This window comes from Cupressus sempervirens, chromosome 7, assembly GCF_028749045.1.
Source record: "Cupressus sempervirens isolate cs-2001-9-10 chromosome 7, ASM2874904v1, whole genome shotgun sequence".
Classification (NCBI taxonomy): Eukaryota; Viridiplantae; Streptophyta; class Pinopsida; order Cupressales; family Cupressaceae; genus Cupressus; species Cupressus sempervirens.
The window spans coordinates 396,998,166-397,015,917 of record NC_143124.1 but is presented as its reverse complement, the minus strand read 5'-3'; the positions used below and the strand labels follow the sequence as shown (position 1 = coordinate 397,015,917).

General features: G+C 36.8%; 1 protein-coding gene across 4 annotated transcripts in view; it reads left to right on the top strand.

Moving 5' to 3' along the window:
• ILA (putative protein kinase regulator ILITHYIA) overlaps positions 1–17,752 on the top strand; it is a 265,229-nt gene that overhangs the window by 68,785 nt on the left and 178,692 nt on the right. For 3 of the 4 annotated variants that reach the window (XM_089791536.1, XM_089791539.1, XM_089791537.1), the window contains exons 17-19: positions 1,132–1,257; positions 1,398–1,497; positions 1,605–1,783. In XM_089791536.1, coding sequence (XP_089647662.1) covers positions 1,132–1,257; positions 1,398–1,497; positions 1,605–1,783 — 405 coding nt within the window. The remainder of the gene's footprint in view (positions 1–1,131; positions 1,258–1,397; positions 1,498–1,604; positions 1,784–17,752) is intronic. The other variant, XM_089791540.1, reaches the window with a different exon arrangement.

Here is a 17,752-nt window from a genome sequence, read left to right as displayed (position 1 = left end):
ATCAAATCTGACAGGATTTGATCCAAATATTTAATATTACCTGTGTGATTGGCATACCAACTTCATTATGTTAGGATTGGCTACTCATGAGATCCATTTATCAATTTTAAGAGAAGTATTTATTCCCAGGAAAGAAGACAAAGACATAATATATATAGTCAGATTGGCTACTTATTGTTGTATGTGAAGGCAGGCCAAAAAAAAAGAGTGGGGGCTTAAATGTGAATGGTGGATGAACAAGTCATTCCGGCTAATCAAAGGAATATCAATAGGTGAACAAATTATAATAGTTGTATTTCGAGCATCATCCACTCAAACAGGTAATTGTGGAAATTAGAGCTTTTCTATTATAGAAATCGTCTAAATACAAATTTCTTCTTCTTCCTATTTTACAAATTTCAAGTTTGTTAAATGCGACTATTGTGATCTTTGGTTGAGGTTAAGAAGCTGATCGTTTTTGTGCAAAACTTTCAGGTTAATTATCCTTGTTCAAAATACACAAAAATAAGTTATTTACCAACCTTGAAAAGAAGCAAGTTATTTTGAAAGCTTATAAATACAAAGGCACTTTGTAATGTAAAGTGGGAGGGCGGGACCCTTATGGAAGGGAAATGCAGGAGAGATTTCCAAAGATTTTTTTGGATTCGTACCAAGTACATAAAAGCTTTTTTGAATTTGTACATTTTCAAAGAGATAATGAAAAATGTTTTTGATTTGTATCTATCAACTATGTTTGTAAATAATTATTATTGGTTTCCCATATGTTGAATTGGTGGTATCTTTATGTATTAGTGGAATCCATTGGTTTCATTCAAAGATGTAGATGATGAAATTCAGTCATACAATGGTATCTTGGTTTGAATGTGTTTGGGTAACATGTTTCTTCGTATGTCAAAATGTGTTTACTTCTTTCATCGTTGTTGCATGATAGGTCTAAAGTGTTCCAAAGTTTAAGCATTAAATTGTTTAAGGCTTGCTTTTGGGAAACTTCAATTCCTAAATCTACCTGTAGGTTAATATGCTCATGCTTTTATTATTTAATTCTATGGGCTGTGGGATCATAACATGTGTATACCATTGTTTTAAATAATGTTTGTTTTACTCTTATTTTTGCATGTTTGAGATTTACAGATATTCAACACACAAGAAGGAGTATTGTCTAGTGAGCAAGGAGTATATGTTGCAGAGGTTGTCACTGATAAAAATATTAAGCAAGCAAAAGGACGATTCAAATTGTATGATGACCTGGAAAATGGGGTAATGGCCAGTGTTCTTCCAAATCTTGATGCATGAAAAAAAACTGAAATGTTAAGTGCTGGTAGAAAATACTGAATTTTAACTTGTATTTACAAATTAATATCATCTTTTAAGGACACCAGGTGTAATTCGTTGTACAGGAACCTGTTAAATCTGGGCTTCCTGTTCGTCAAACTTCAGTGAAAAGAGAGACTACAAACATGGGAAAAAAGGATGTTTCAAAGGCAACAAAAAAGCTGGGTCTGTCATTTTGTTCTTCTGTCATTCATGAGATTATAACTGCAATGCATCTTTTATTTCTTGTATTGGCAACAGTCTTTGTGTAATAATAGTTTTTTCTTATATAGCAGAAGGAGAGAAGTCAAAATCTGCAAAGGAAGAGGCACGTGAATCACAGCTTAAGGAGGAAGCAGCTGTACGTTTGATTGTCAAACATATACAAGAAATTCTGTCTCTAATGTTGAGAGCTCTCGGGGAAATTGCTATAGCCAATCCTGTTTTTACCCACATGAAGCTACCATTCTTGGTACGAAATTTAGGCAGAATTTGTACTCTCTTATATATGAAAACAATAACGTATTTTGTATTTCATTCATCATGGCAATTTGGATTAGTATTTAAAATACTGCACAGTTTTGGAAGATATTATAAAAATTGTATTGGATATAATTAATTAAAGTTAATATAGAAATTATCAATGGTCTATGACAATAATAAGCAGTATCTATTGAGAAACAAGGTGAAACTACTGACATAAAATCTATTACAATTCCCTGCAAATCTCAAGGACAATTTTTCATCTAAGGATTTCCATATGATAATTATCTGTTTGCTTAAATTCAACAGTAAGAATAAAATCAGCAAACTATATAACCATATAACCATAGGTTTACATGGAGAAATTCTTTTGGTAAAAAGCTCCTCATAAGAAATATGTCAAATTTTATTAATCTTCAACAAAGAGATACATCCACCACACTGACACTTTGTTCATTTAGACAGCACTCCAGTTCCAGAACTGGTTTCCCAAAACAATGTACCATCAAATTATAGTAAAATGCAAAATTACCACCACAAAAAGAAAGGGGATTTAATCAAAACTATTGTCCGTCCTATTAATAATAGATGGCATCTTTGATCTGTAATTCCTCCATGATGGCCCATATTCCAAGGAATGCATCCAAAAGCATCACCCAACTCATATGGGATCCACAACAATATGCAAGTTGCTCAGCTACTCAATTCTCATGCCCCAGTTGAGAAGTTCATTTCTATAACTACCACTATAAACTCCATCTCTTTTTGGAGTGCACATAACAACTAATGCCAAGATTCTTAGTTAATCTTAATTACTATGAGAATATTATAATGTATTGTTAATGGTCATCTTAGCTAATCTTTAGATTATTAGGTAGTTACTATTTTCGTCTTTAGATCACGATTGTTTCTTTTAGTAACATAGTTTTTGTAAATCTATATAGGAGCTTTCATCGCCTCTATTTAATGCAACAACATCGATTGACCATATGGTATCGGAGCGGGTCAAAGGGATTTCATAGAACTTATATACAGAAATTTGTTTTTTAATAGAACATAAAAATTGGTAAGAGGAACTTTTTGAAATTTTTGGTTTGGCTTAGTAGATTTTTGCTGAAAATTGCAAGCTTGGTTGATCGTTTTGGTCATGCAATTTCTTGGTTTTAGCAAAAGTCTCTGATTGTTGAGGGTTGCATGTACTTGCATGTGCTGTTTTACCACGTGAAGCCTTGTGTTTGGCCACTCGAAGGTTTCTTTGATGGGTTTTCATAAAATTTTCCTCAAAAATTATCTATTGGGTTACACCCTTTTTCTCAAAAATGAAGTTTTATATTTTGTTATCCATGTCTTGGACTATGTTTGGTTTTGATTGATTTTTCACATTCAAAGCTTGCTGTTGATGTTGTTCCTTATGATGGAAAATTGGACACAATGTTGTGTTGGATTGGATCTCTGATATGGAGAAGTTCTTTGAGTTTGAAGGCACTCCTGATAATAGAAAGGTGAAGATTGTAGTCACTAGATTGAAAGGTCATGCTTTACTGTGGTGGGAGCATCTACAAAGTGATAGACAAAGAAGAGGAAAGGAAAAGAGGAGAACCTGGTTGAAAATTGTAAACAAAGTGAAGAAGTTCCTTCCTGCTGATTACACGGTTAGCTTATTGAGAAAGATGCAAAATTCGAGACAAAAGGACACGACTGTGAAGGAGTACACTGAGGAATTCTATAGATTGGACATCAGATCTGGACATGTGGATGATGAGGTTGAGAAAGTTGCAAGGTATCTAAATGGATTGAGATCTAGAATTTAAGATGAGATAAGTTTTGTGAAATTGGAAAGTGTGGAAGAAGCATATCAATATGCCTTGAAAGCTGAGGGGATCTTGACAAAGAAGCATTAACAAAGACAAAGAGGTAGAGGTGGTAGATTCCAAAGAGGTAGAGGCAGATCTTATGGAGAAGGTGGCAGATTTGACAATTCTGTGCAAGATAAGGGCAAATCTGAGTGGAAAAGTGATGATAAAGGCAAGACCGAATGGAAAGGTGGTAATTCTTACCGAGGAGGTACTAGCGCTTACCAAGGAAGAGAATTCTTATCCTAGAGGTGGTTTTCGTGGTAATTGTTTCAGCTGTAGCAAAGAATGGGATAAATCCTTTTAGTGTAGATACTTTGGTGAAAATGAAAGTGGTAGCAGGAATGCTGTGATACAAGGTGAATTTGTGCACCCTCAGAGTGATCCCGAGGTTGGAGAAAATTTGATGGTGAGAAGAACTCTGTGCAGTGAGAAAATTGAGGATAAAGAACCTATTCATAGGAAAAGTCTTTTCAAGAACAAATGTAAGATAACTAGGAAATGTTGGAAAGTGATCATTGATAGTGGAAGTTCAACAAATTTGGCATTAGAGGCTGAAGCATCCTAAACCCTATCATGTTTCATGGATCAGGGATGAGCATAAGATATTGGTAAGTGAACAACGTATTGTGAAATTAAAGATTGGATATTACTCCGACGAAGTTCTGTGTGATATTATGCCTATGGATTGTCGTCATATTTTGTTGGGTAGACCTTTGCAATATGATAAACACGCTGTGTATGATGGAAGATTGAATCAATATACTATTTGGATGAATGGAGTCAAGGATACATTGATGCCTTTGATTGAGTCTCTTGATGAGATAAATTGTACTATTGTAAGAATTTGCATGGTTAGTAGAAAGCAATTTGAAAAGAGGATGAAAAAGAACCAAGTCTGTTTTGCTGTAATTCCTAGAGGGCTGAGTCATGGTAGTAATGGTCGAGCGACAGAGTATAGTAATGACCGAGTGACAAATAGAGGCCGAGTAATAGAAGATGGTAGAGGCTGAGTGACAACTGAAACTAGTAGTTTTAGCTGAGTGCCAACAGAAATTGAAAGCTTGTTTAATGAGTACAAGGAGATTGTTGCAGAGGATATACTTGATGGTTTACCTTTAGTAAGGAGTATAAGTCATGAAGAACTTAATAGACAAGTGCAAGAGTTGTTGCAGGAAGATTTGATCAGAGAAAGCTTGAGTCCATGTGCTGTACCTGCTCCATTAGCACCGAAGAAGAATGAAGAATGTGTATTGATTCCAAAACTATTAACAAGATCATAGAGAAATATAGGTTTCCTATGCCAAGGATGGATGACATAATAGATTGTTTGAGTGGAGCAAAGTATTTTACCAAGATTGATTTGAAGAGTGGTTATCATCAGATCAAGATCAAAGAAGGTGATGAATGGAAGACTGCTTTCAAGACAAAAGATGGTTTGTATGAGTGGTTGATAATGCCTTTTGGTTTGACCAATGCACCTAGTACTTCCATGAGGTTGATGAATTAAGTTCTCAAGTGATTCTTGGGTAAGTTTGTGATTGTTTACTTGGATGATATTTTGATATTCAGTAAGACTAAGGAAGAACATCTTGAGCATGTTTGTCAAGTATTGCAAAGATTGAAAGAGGAGAAGTTGTTGATTAATTTGAAAAAGTGTTCCTTTATGCAAGAGGAGATTGTGTATTTAGGTTTTGTGATTTCAGTTGATGGTTTGAGAATGGATATTGAGAAGGTTAAAGCAATTTTGGAATGGTCTACATCTGAGAATGTGGGCGAGGTAAGATCATTTCACGGTTTGGCTAATTTCTATAGGAAGTTTATAAAGAATTTTAGTTCTGTTAGTAATGCTATGACTGAGACAATGAGAGGAGATATAAATGATTTCAACTGGATAGCTGGAGCTGATAAGAGTTTTGAGACTTTGAAACAAAAGGTTGTTTAGTTACATGTATTGGCTTTGCTTGATTTCAATAAGGTATTTCAAGTTGAATGTGATGCAAGTGGCAGTGCAATAGGAGCTGCGTTGAGTCAAGAAGGTAAACCTGTTGCTTTCTTTAGTGAGAAATTGAATGATGCTAAAAGGAAGTATTCTATGTATGATCAAGAATTTTATGCTATTGTTCAAGCCTTGAAGAAGTGGAGACATTATTTGATTCCTAAAGAGTTTGTGTTGTATATCGATCATAAAACTTTATAGTAGTTGGGAAGTCAACATAATTTGAATTGGAGACATATGAAGTGGGTTGAGTTTTTGTAGAGTTTTACATTTGTGATTAAGCATAAGAGTGTAGTCACTAACCGAGTTGCTGATGCATTAGGTAGAAGTTCTTTATTAACCTAGATGAAGTTTGAAGTTCTTGGCTTTGATGAGATGGAGTTGTATGACACTAACCTTGATTTTTATGAGGTGTGGAGAGAGTGCAGAGCACCAAATCTATCAAGTCAAATGAGTATTTCATTCAAGGAGGTCTGTTGTTCAAAGGAATTCAGTTGTGTATACCAAGAAGTTCAGTGAGAGTTAATTTGATTAAAGAAGAATATTGCGGTGGATTGGATGGACATTTTGGGATTGATAAGACATTGAGTTTGCTTAAGGATAAGTATTATTGGCCACAGATGTATAAGGATGTTCAAAATACTGGATGTTTGTAAGGAGTTGTGGAATTTGTCAAGTTGCAAAAGGAGTAAGTCAAAATACTGGATTGTATACACATATTTCTACTTCTGAGAAACCTTGGAGTGACATTAGTATGGATTTTGTTCTTGGATTACCTAAGACAACAAGAGGGTATGATTTCGTATTTGTTGTTGCGGATAGATTTTCGAAAATGACACATTTCATACCATGTAAGAAGACATCAAATGATGTGCATATTGCTGAGATTTTCTTCAAAGAGATTGTTAGATTGCGTGGATTATCGAGAAGTATTATTTTTGATAGAGACAGTAAGTTTCTTGGTTAGTTTTGGAGGACTTTGTGGAAGAAGATGGATACTGAGTTGGAGTTTAGTCCTACATTCCATCCACAAATAGATGGACAGACAGAGGTTGTGAATAGAAGTTTGGGTAATTTGTTGAGATGTTTAGTTGGAGATAAGCCGAGTAATTGGGATATGGTATTGGCAAAAGTTGAGTTTGCATATAATAATTCTGCGAATAGGAGTATAGGGAAAACACCTTTTGAGATTGTTACTGGACTGCAGCCTAGAGGTATATAAAATTTGAGGGATGTTGCTGGTGAAGAGAAGTGCTGAAGGGGAAATATTTGCTGATTTTATGAAGTCTTTGCATGAGGAAGTAAAGTTGAAGTTGGAACAAAGTAATTAGAAGTATAAGGAGAATGCTGATAAGTCTAGGAGACACCATGTTTTTGAAGTTGGTGATGAGGTGATGGTTCATTTGAAGAAAGACAGATTTCCTGTTGGAACATACAGTAAGTTGAACATGAAGAAGTTTGGTCCTTGTAGAGTTTTGAGGAAGTTTGATAATGGTAATGCTTATGAAGTTGAGTTACTTGATGACATGGATATATCTCCTATATTCAATGTTGCTGATTTGCATAAGTATCATGAGTCAGATGATGAAGTTGTTGTACCAGATGATTATCCTAAGAAGCAGATTGAATAGATTGAATAGATATTGGATCAAAAAGTGGGTAAAAGCACAAGAGGAAAATATTACTATGAATATTTGGTGAAGTGGAAGAATAGGCCAGTTGAAGATGCTACATGGATTTCTCAATCTTAAGTTGGATTCAGCTCAGGTTGTGACATTTCAATGATTCAGGAGAATCATTTCTTTCGGTTGTCTGATGCAAGAGCATCCTTGGTTGCTTTGTAATCTTGCTAATTTTATTCATTCTGCCAGTTATTACCGAGTTCCTATTACTGCCAAGTTGTCTAGTGTTAGCCGAGTGTTCCTTCATGTTTCGAGTGAACTTGATATTTGTTGATGCTCGATTCCTTATTTGACTGAGTTTGTGATTGGTTCTTAGTTTAAGCCGACTTATGTATTTAATTTGGATCGTGAATTTAATGTCATGATCTATTATGTAAGGTCGGCCTTCTATTATGTAAAGATCTAGAATCTTCTATAAGTTGTTTTGGCAAGAATAATTAGGGGTGTTTAGGTTTAGGACGGGGCATCACTTAGAGAATCTAGATGGGGGAGCGAAGTAGAAGAGTTGGAAGTCCAAATTAAGGACCTGTAAAAGTTCTAAGTTTGAGATTTCGTAAAATCTTGTTGGTCGTAACTCAGAAGGCCTTACAATTGGGCATGTATGCTGATAATTGGATGAATCAATAAAGTATTGTTGTTTCTCTCTCTCCTTGGTGTTGTTCTCTCTGTTGTTTGCTTCCGTTGTGTTTACTCAGCAAGGTGATTCGATAGTTAGGTGTGCCTTTGGCCCTAGCCTTTCGATCCCTTCCTTGCGTCAAAAACTCCTTTTAATATTCAATTTTCATTTGTTATCATCTCCTTTAATTTACTTTAATTTTATTTGTCATAAAGCAACTGTATTTTATAATTTTAAGTTGACAAATAATAAAGTCGCTTTATTAATTAAACTCCCCCATTGCCTCAAAATCAACCTTTTCACTGAGTTAAGGGTATCTTGACACACAAGGTTCATGTTTCATGTGCTTATGATTTAAAACTTTTCATCCCGATTCCAATGAACTATAACACTAAAGTGCGTATTAAGCAATTTCAATTAAAATAGCAACCTTAGTAAATAAAATTAAATTATAGCCTATAGTGCGCCCAACACAATACTCGAATAAAATTTTTTGAAGCACATGAGTGATCCCAATGATAAAAGATGATGATCATGATTGGGTGACTTACCGAAAATAGACGCTCCCTCCAAGAATCATGGAGCCAAAACAAAAAAAATTAGAAATAACATTTGAAAGCATGATATAACTCCTCTACATCATCAGAGCTCATTGGAATCGTTTGTTGACTTACTATAAATAGTAAGTCCCTCAAAATGGAGCCAAAGCCCACAATTGGCAGCTGGAGAGCTGAATAACTCCACATCAAGGTCCTCTAATCATCGGTATCAGCCTATAATGACCTAGTGATTGTCTAAATCCATTAACTTTGATGCAACTAAAAAATGAGTACCTTACAACATCCTTCTCAATTGCAAAGTTTGGAGTATTTGTCGATTTTCCTAAAAATTGTGTTAGTTGCTCTAAAGAGATAACATAATTTTTAGGAAAGAAACCATAACTATACTTTATTTTTTGACATAATTTTCCACATTAAAATTTACCTCAAGAAGATATGCCTTATCCTTGCTTGCGATAAAAATCATTATAACTGATTTGTTATTGAGAAATTACCTCTATATTGTGTCAACAGTTGGAGATAAGATAAGATAATATTATTAATGTCCAACAAAAGACCACAAAGGGTCTATGGGACTGAGAGCTACAACCAATAAGCTAACAATAGCAAGAACACCAAACAGTGTTTGAGAAAAGAGAAACAAGAAACAAGAGAAGAGAGAGAGAGGCCCAGTCAAAGACTCCTTGGCAAAAAGAAGGCAGTCATAGAAGGATAAGACTGTGAGTAGGTAGGAGCCTTGGACTGTTTCAATGAACTTGTAGAAGAATGTCACTGACATAGATAACCAATGTGGGGCCTGACAGATCTAGAATGATCAGTAGAGTTGGAAGAACTAGATGACCTTTTCACACCACGTAAAGGAGATAAGGGTGTGAAAAAGACAGTAATGAGCTGATTAGAAGTATGCCGGTGAGGAAGTAGAGAATGCAGAGTGCTAGCACGAAGCAAAGTAACCTCTTGAAGATAAAGAGCAAGACATCGCTGGTTACAATAATGGAAGAAGGCTGAGAGAGAACAACAATTGTGGAACAAACAATGAAATCTCCTTCCGATCTCATAATATATAGGGCATCGGAAGATAAAGCAAGTCTCCGTCTCAATCTCATCAAGAGTACACAATTTACAAATACGTTCCTCTGTGTCAATATGATGATCTGTTTGAGCCCGAAGAAGATGAAAACCAACCCTGAATGACCCCAGAGAGATACACAAGGCATGACACCACTGTCGAGAAAGATAATTAGGACAAACAATAATCCCATCCCTAATCTCTAGAAAATGCTCCACATAGAAGGTCATCCTTGGGCATAAACCAACATGAGGGTTGGTCCAGGTAGCAGTAATGTACTGTCGGTAAATATCAAGTCTGACATGCTCATTCAACTCATGCCGAGATTGGAGGAGATGAGCAGGAGCATTCAATGAGAACTGATAAGGAGGAAGACAATCAATATCAATACCAATTGAGCTGAGCAAAGGGGAGGCCTGAGCATACCAACAACGAGCTCAAGAACTAGTATTAGAACTTGCAATATCAATAGAAGACCAATAAGCCACATAGGAGTATTTATCACATTCACCAACAAAATCTGCAAGACCACGACGATGAAGGAACCAAATTAAATAAAAAATGGCGGCAAGACTAAAAGGATGAATACCAAACTCGGCAAAAATAATATTGTGAAGAGTGAACCTGTGACATCTGGTGATGCGCCAAAGGAGCAAAGTCTGAACCCTCTTAATTGAGGCCCAATCGGAACCAAGAAGAGAAGGTCCCCAAACCACAGAACTATAAAGCACAGTCGGTCGGACAAGGGAGTCCAAGAGGGATAGCTTCGATGAAGTGTCTTAAAAATGGTGTTTGAAACACTGTTTCTCAAGCATAGCAAGAGAATCCATACCCTTACTAACTCTAGACTGAATAGCTGGCCTCAAACTGAAACGGGGCCTGAAAAACTTCACTCCAAGATACATATAAGACGAAGTAATCTCAATCTCCTATCCTTGAAAATAGAAGTGAAGATGAGATGTCTTGAGGCAATTAAAAACCATAACACGAGTCTTACTCAAGTTAACTATAAGCTGTTTCTGAACACAAAAAGAAGCCATACCATCTAGGAGTCTTTGTAAACTCTTTGGAGAAGAAGCAAGAAGAATCACATCATCTACAAAAAGAATGGAGATCAAGACCTAGTGTAAGTGGCAACTGTCTCTCAGGAGCGAGGATTTCAAAAGGAAATCCTTAAGCTCATCAATGTACAAACTGAATAAAGTGGCGGAGAGAGGACATCCCTGCTTAACACCAATGGTGCTATGGATTGGAGCAGAGAAACCATCAGGAGTTCTGAATCTACCCACCACAGTCTCATATAATCTCATAATGGCAGTAAGTAACAACTCAAAAATCCCAATCTCCCGAAGCCTTTGAAATATTAATATTATATGGAGAGACGTGTCATGCGAAGAGTCATGAGTTTGGAAATATGAAAAGACTTGTTTTTTGGAGTTGAAGAGACCATCAGTTATGATATGAAGAGTTACTCAATTCTGTGTATATATATGATTGCGTTCTATGACTATCAATAAGTGGAAGCATTGTCCATGAATATTTTATTATCAATAGAAGTAATATTTTTCTGGTGTAGTTGAGTTTTTCCCTTCAAGTGAAAGGGTTTTCCTAGGATAAATGTCTCATGTCTTTTGTACCTCTGTGTTCTTCCTTATTGTTGCTTATCCTTATTTCTTGTCAAAATATTAACATGGTATTAGAGCCAGGCTAGATAACAACAATAAAGAAGTCTCTTTTGTTCTTTATTTCGTTTATTCCTTTTGATTGATTATCTTGTAGGCAACTTTGTAAGTGTTGGAAATCAAGTGTAGTTGTAGTTCAAACCTTCATCCAGTCTTTTCCTGCTCATGCTCCCGAGTTATTCAAGACAGTTTTAGTTGTAGTATATTGCCTTCATAGTTGTTCTGATGCATAGTTACATCACCCTGGGCGACGGGGGGATGACGGAACACGACGACAAGTTTTTGAGATGAGGGGATAGAGGCGCCTTAATTTGCAGATGGTGGGGGGACAGTGGCGAGGGACGGGAGGGGTTGTATAGACTATACATGTACTTAAAATGCTAGTTATGAAAAGATGTATTGCAATATAAGATATAAAAGAGTAAATTTAAACATTGGATTGAATTGGAACATCGAACATTGAACATAAATAGTCGAATCAGCAAATAGTCAACACCGGGACACCCCCCCAATCCTTGATGGAGGTGGTGGAATTTGGTTGTGCCGCTGGGGACAGGGGAATGAAGTCCCCAAGTCCCCGGGTGCGTCCCTGTCATCGGGACGGGCAAAAAGGAGGGGGATGTGTCCCTGTGTTATTATGTTCTTATGATATCTATGATCGATCATGTGATATATATTTTTATAGCATTTTCCTTGACTTTGATTATGATAAAATTATGCACCGTTTGCTGTTGCATGTGGCTTCCACATAATATCTTACCTACCTTCACCCTAGCATCTCAACGTTGGATTCTTCTTCTTTTCAGCAGTTCCATGTCAAGTTAGCTTTTGTTATAGAGTATAATATTTGATTGTCGTCTCTTCCTATGAGAGTGTTTTGGTTGAAGCTGTCTCTCTTTATTTCCAATCGATATTATTGTTGATGATTATTTTTCATTTGTATGGCTCTATCTTTTGTGCAATGACGGTTGTGTTGTGATGGAGAGGCTAGAAATCTAGCATTAATAAAAATATTGTGGCATTCAACATTATTGATCGAGCTCTACTTTATTCTGGCAACATATATCATTTTGATTGAGCCTTAAAAAGAATAAAGTCTTTTGCGGGAACTATTCCTTAAATAAGACGATGTATATTAAAATAATTGTTGAGCCTTGGCGACTATCATATAAATGGAGATAAAACATTACTAATGATTTATGAGGCATATAAAAAAGGTTCTAAACTATTTCTATTGTTGTGTGCATTCTAATATAGTAAGTCAGGTTTAATATCTCATTTGCTGGCTACGTGTATAGTGCCAATGTAATCGACTCATTATTTGCAAGTTTGGGGTCGGAAAAAAGTATTAACATTGGACTGCACATGCCAAAATTATTATGGTGGATAATCTTTATAATGGCAATGTACGAGTTATAATATTATTGAACATTGGAAGAAATAAATTTTGTGAAGAAATGAAAGTCTATGTTAATTGTAGAAGAGTTACAGAGTGTGTGAAGTGAAGTGGAATATTAATCAGAGTGTGAATGGATCTACAACGCGCTCCATTCATCGGGATTTTACTGCGCATAATCACAGACTTGTAAAATGATAGAATAATCATAGAGAATTGCATTTGATTTGGTGGCGTCATCAGACAGGGAGCAGAAGGGGCATGATGAGATATTTTGAGCACCAAATCAGCAGAGCTGACAAGGACTCAAGGAGAATCACGACGAGCGTTAACCAGATTTTTGCCAGCAGAACTTTTTGGGAGACATCGTATGAACACTGTGATTGGTCCAAACTGTATCTATGCTATTGCCGAGTAGCATTTGTGCAACCATACTTGAAGGATCAAACACATTCAGTAACAACATTCCATTGTGCCAAGGAATCAATTGGGAGTTATTTTCTTGTTGATAACAATCTGGAGATTTTTAACACTCGGAAAGGAATAGCTGAATTGTGGGTGTAACATCTGCTATGATCATGACAGGACTTGAACTTTATAGGGAGTAGTTGGATATAGACATTTGTTTTTACTATCAGACAGATTCCTTGGGAGGTTGAATTGGAGGATTATAATGATTTGCAGTTTAGAAGTACTTATACGCAGGCTGGGCCTGTCTCCAAACTCCACGGTGCCTTGGAAGGTGGGCGTCTAATGGGGAATATATTAGTTGAATGGCCTAGTAAAACAATTTTGGCCTAGTTTGATATTTTTAACACACTTATGTAAGGAGGTATGTTGGAGGTGAAATAATGAGACCTGATAAATCATTGGACAACTTTGGGGAATTCTGGCATTAATATGTTTTTTATTACATTTCCTTCCTTGGCATTACACTTAGCAGCCAGGTGTCGTGAGAAGTCTCCGTTGAGCGGAACTCTTGCAGGAGCATAACATCAATATATTAACAAAAGTCTTCCGTGGGATTGCCTGGTACAGACAACACTAATAAACTTGGAACTCAATGAACAATCTATTTTGAGCGTAGGGCATAGTAGCAAATCTCTCATTGAGGAGGGTAAAAAAAAACATTCGCCAAGCTCTAAGGATTTGTAAACTCAATCAGCAATCACTATGGTCCTTGAAAATTGTATACAGCCATACCATCATGATTCAGGTCATCAGTAAGGCAATATAATTGGAGCATTAAAATTGGGTCAGACTCAGGTTATATTTTCTATCAGATTCATAGTAAGCTAGTCTGTGTGCAGTATAAATTTCATGCACATAATCTTGTTTTGTCATGTGACAATTGTTCGACATAATGCTTGCAAGATGATCAAAGTTCATTGATGTGATTGGAATAGAAAGTGAAGGAACAAATTCAACCTTAGTTGCATTCTGGAAATTAAATCTGAGAGCTGGAACTTCTTCAATGCAGGCAAAACATTTGGAAGAACAGTTGAGTGTGTTGTAAGGTGTCAACCTAAGCAATTTTTGTGTCACCTAGAAACCTTAAGGGTCATATGAAGAGACCTAGTTTTGCACAAACTTGAACTGGTATCACTGCACAAACATACACCCTACTGAAGAATTTTTTCTTTGGAACAATCTGGAGTATCGTGTTAGGAGTATAACCTTATTTTTGAGCCAACTCTATTGGTAACAACATATGAAGTGAGCAGTTATACATTGATAACTCCAAACTGAAACCATTCAATGCTGGTGTGCAAATTGTTTGGTTAAATACCAGCCCTATATATTTGTGGTTTCTGTTAAGTAGAGTTGGTATAAAATTCATGGTGAAATTAGTGGCAAACTGGGAATCTTATTACGTCCTAGTAAAAAATTGAAATTAAAGAATTCTTAGTTTTTAATGGCATCGAAAGACACATTATAACTGGCCAAAATGCTCAATGAGACTGGTAGCAAACTTGAGCCGAGATCATTATTAAGGGAAAAGGTAGTCAATACGTTGATCCGATTGGAAGGATGTTTAAGCATAGTCGAACAATCACCCTCTGATTTCTTGTAGATTACTCTTCTTATAGTAACTGAAGCATAAGCCGAAAGTATCAAATGATAGAGTCGTTGCAGCCTTAGTGCATTTTGGTAACACCCATAAAAACATTGAAGAAACCATTTGGGAAGTTAAAAATGCTGAAAAGAAGAGGGGAATATTGAATGAAATCAATAGGGCAAACCTTCACACTCTTAAGAAGGCATTGGAAAAAATGAAATCAGATTACATGAAGTTCCTCAAAGACAGGGATATAGCCATTAGACATGTAAAAGATAAAGACAAGAAGATAGATGAATTATGTCTCCAACCAAGTATGACATAATACTCTTTCCATAAGGCTGCAAATCAGATTTCTAGGACAGCCACTCACGAAGATGATGATCAAGAACGTAAGACTAAGGAGATCTTACTAATAATAGAAGGAATACACACCCTTGGTGAGAATGATGGAGAGCACAATAAATTCACTTCACCTTATACATATGAGGCTCATAATGTTGAAGAAGACTTTAAGGACCGGCAATAAGTAAACCATGAGCACTCTGTGATTTTTATGACAAAAATTGTGCATCTTCACAATACCACTTGGATAGAGATGAACCAAGTGAAAATATTAGAGATTTCACTTGACGTTGATCTTTTTATTAATGGAGATAATGATTTGGCTGATGGTGTTCATAGTGAATCAAAAGCCAAAGGTTCTTACAACTCATCTATTGTTTTTCCACTGAGTTCTTTTGATATGACAGCTTCGTGCTTATTGAATGGGGATTTTATCTTTATGCATACTCAAGCTGTCATTGGTTGCTAGGTTTGGTCTACTATTATTTTTTTAGAGTTGGTTCAACCTCTAGAAGATAGCAAGTTGTAGATTGATCCATGGAGATATTTCATTTTGAGGGACAGACCTTATGGGATAATTACCCTTCTAGTACCAGGGGCACAGTGACAACAATGTTATCTTTCGTATTGCTGATCCAGTTTATGACAGCGATACATGGTGGACTTATGAGCCCAACTTCATGCATTTTCATGGTTTTGGTTGGGTGATCTGTTTGTCAGCTGGCTGATTCAAGATATTGATAGGTTGTTAGACACCTATTACTCCTCCCAGGATTGTGTTGATAGGTTGGTTTGGGATCTAGGTGTTGCCGAGATGCATGTGTGGCCTATAATGGATTCTGTTGTGATACTATATTGTTTGAGATTTGATGTAGTTTTGATCATAGTCGCATTTAGTTATAGAGTTATGGTCATACTTGACGATGATCTTTTCATTAATGGAGATAATGATTAGGCTGATGGTGATCATAGTGAATCAGAAGTGATGCAGTACAAGGCGGGGGAATCCCTAATGGAGATGTCCTAGCCCCCAACAAATAACCACACAACGGAAACACAACAATGCAACAACAATGCAAGATTTAATACCAAACCACAACTCTTTATTCATAAGATAACTGATTACATGCAATATGCCCGATTGTAAGGCCTTTCGGGTTAAGGCCAAATACAAAAAACAATTACAATATCAGTTTTGCAAGATCCCACAAGATCCAACTTACAATCCCAATCCTAGCTTGTCCAGATCCACAATTGGATAAGAACACCAAGAAGAATCCACACTTGTACCCTCAGGTCCACCAAGCAATCCTCTGGTTCCCAAGCCCCAGCTTCTCGCTCTTCAAAGTTCGCATCTACCCTTCATCCTCGTCTTCAAGCTAGATGATAATGCCTAAAGACTCCACAAACCCCCTACTTATACCCAACTAAGCCACAAGTCTGCCCAATTCATTAAAAATTAATATTAAATCCCTTACATTAAATATATGTTGAGCCACAAGTCGGCTAAAAAAAAAATTAAATATCCAAAGTCGGCTCACAGACGACTCGACACCTACAGGAACCAAGACCAAGCCGAGCGTCAGAAAGACCAGGCTGAGCAATAGTAAATTCCCAAGCATTGCTGAGCTCCCAGTGCAATGCCGAGCACCACAATGTATGCCAAACATCTTCATTAACCGAGTCACTCGGTTAACACAACAACAAAACCAACTTAGCATCGATTGAGTCACAATTCATTCTTCAACCGAGTTGCCAAACTCCAAAGCCAAACCACACCATCTTGCAGGATTGCAAGCCAACTAGGGATGCTCCTGCATCAGACAACCCAAGTTTGAAAAGATGTTCTTAATAGCTGGAAGACCATTTTTTGGGATTCAACGCGCAAATCCCAAACTGGTTCTTCACATACATATCCTCCAAGTGTTCAACGTCTACACTCTTTCCCTTGTTCTTCTTCCGCTTCTTCATATCCATCCTAGGTGTGCTACAGGTCTGTTTTCCATGCTGATCTCCAGCCCTCTCAGAATCCTTCAACTCAACTTGGCTACTTATACTCAGGTTCCTCCTACCGAGCTCTTCATTTTGCAAAGGAATTAGGGAATGCTTCCTGCCACCTTTCACTATAGTAACCACATTCTTGACACAATCATGCACAACCCTGCAATCATACTGCCAAGGTCTACTGTGCAACACATGACAAATGTTCATGTTCACAATATCACACAACACTTGATTCTTATACTGCCCAATCTGGAAATCAATAAGGCGTTGCTCCCTCACTTCCAAAGCATGCTCACCTTGCAACGAGCCAATCCTATAAGGATAAGGATATGTCACTCTTCTCAAGCCAAGTTTCTAAACCATCTCCTCATCAACAAGGTTATCAGTACTACCACCATCCACAATCACCTTACAGACTTTACCACTAGACTTACAATGAGTCCTGAACAAATTAGTCCTCTGACAAGAATCTAGTGTCCTCTGACCAACTAGTACTCGCCAAGTGAGTAAACTCTCTCCTTGGTCAGGTTGACTGTCTTGGATTGCAACCTCATTCACAATAGAAGCTTTCCTACCATGAGGACATTCAAAAGATCTATGTCCTCCACCACATCTGAAACAATTACCACTAAACCCACCTCCACCTGTCCTCCTCTAATCAACAGGTTTCAGTTCACCTTTTGCACTCAGTTT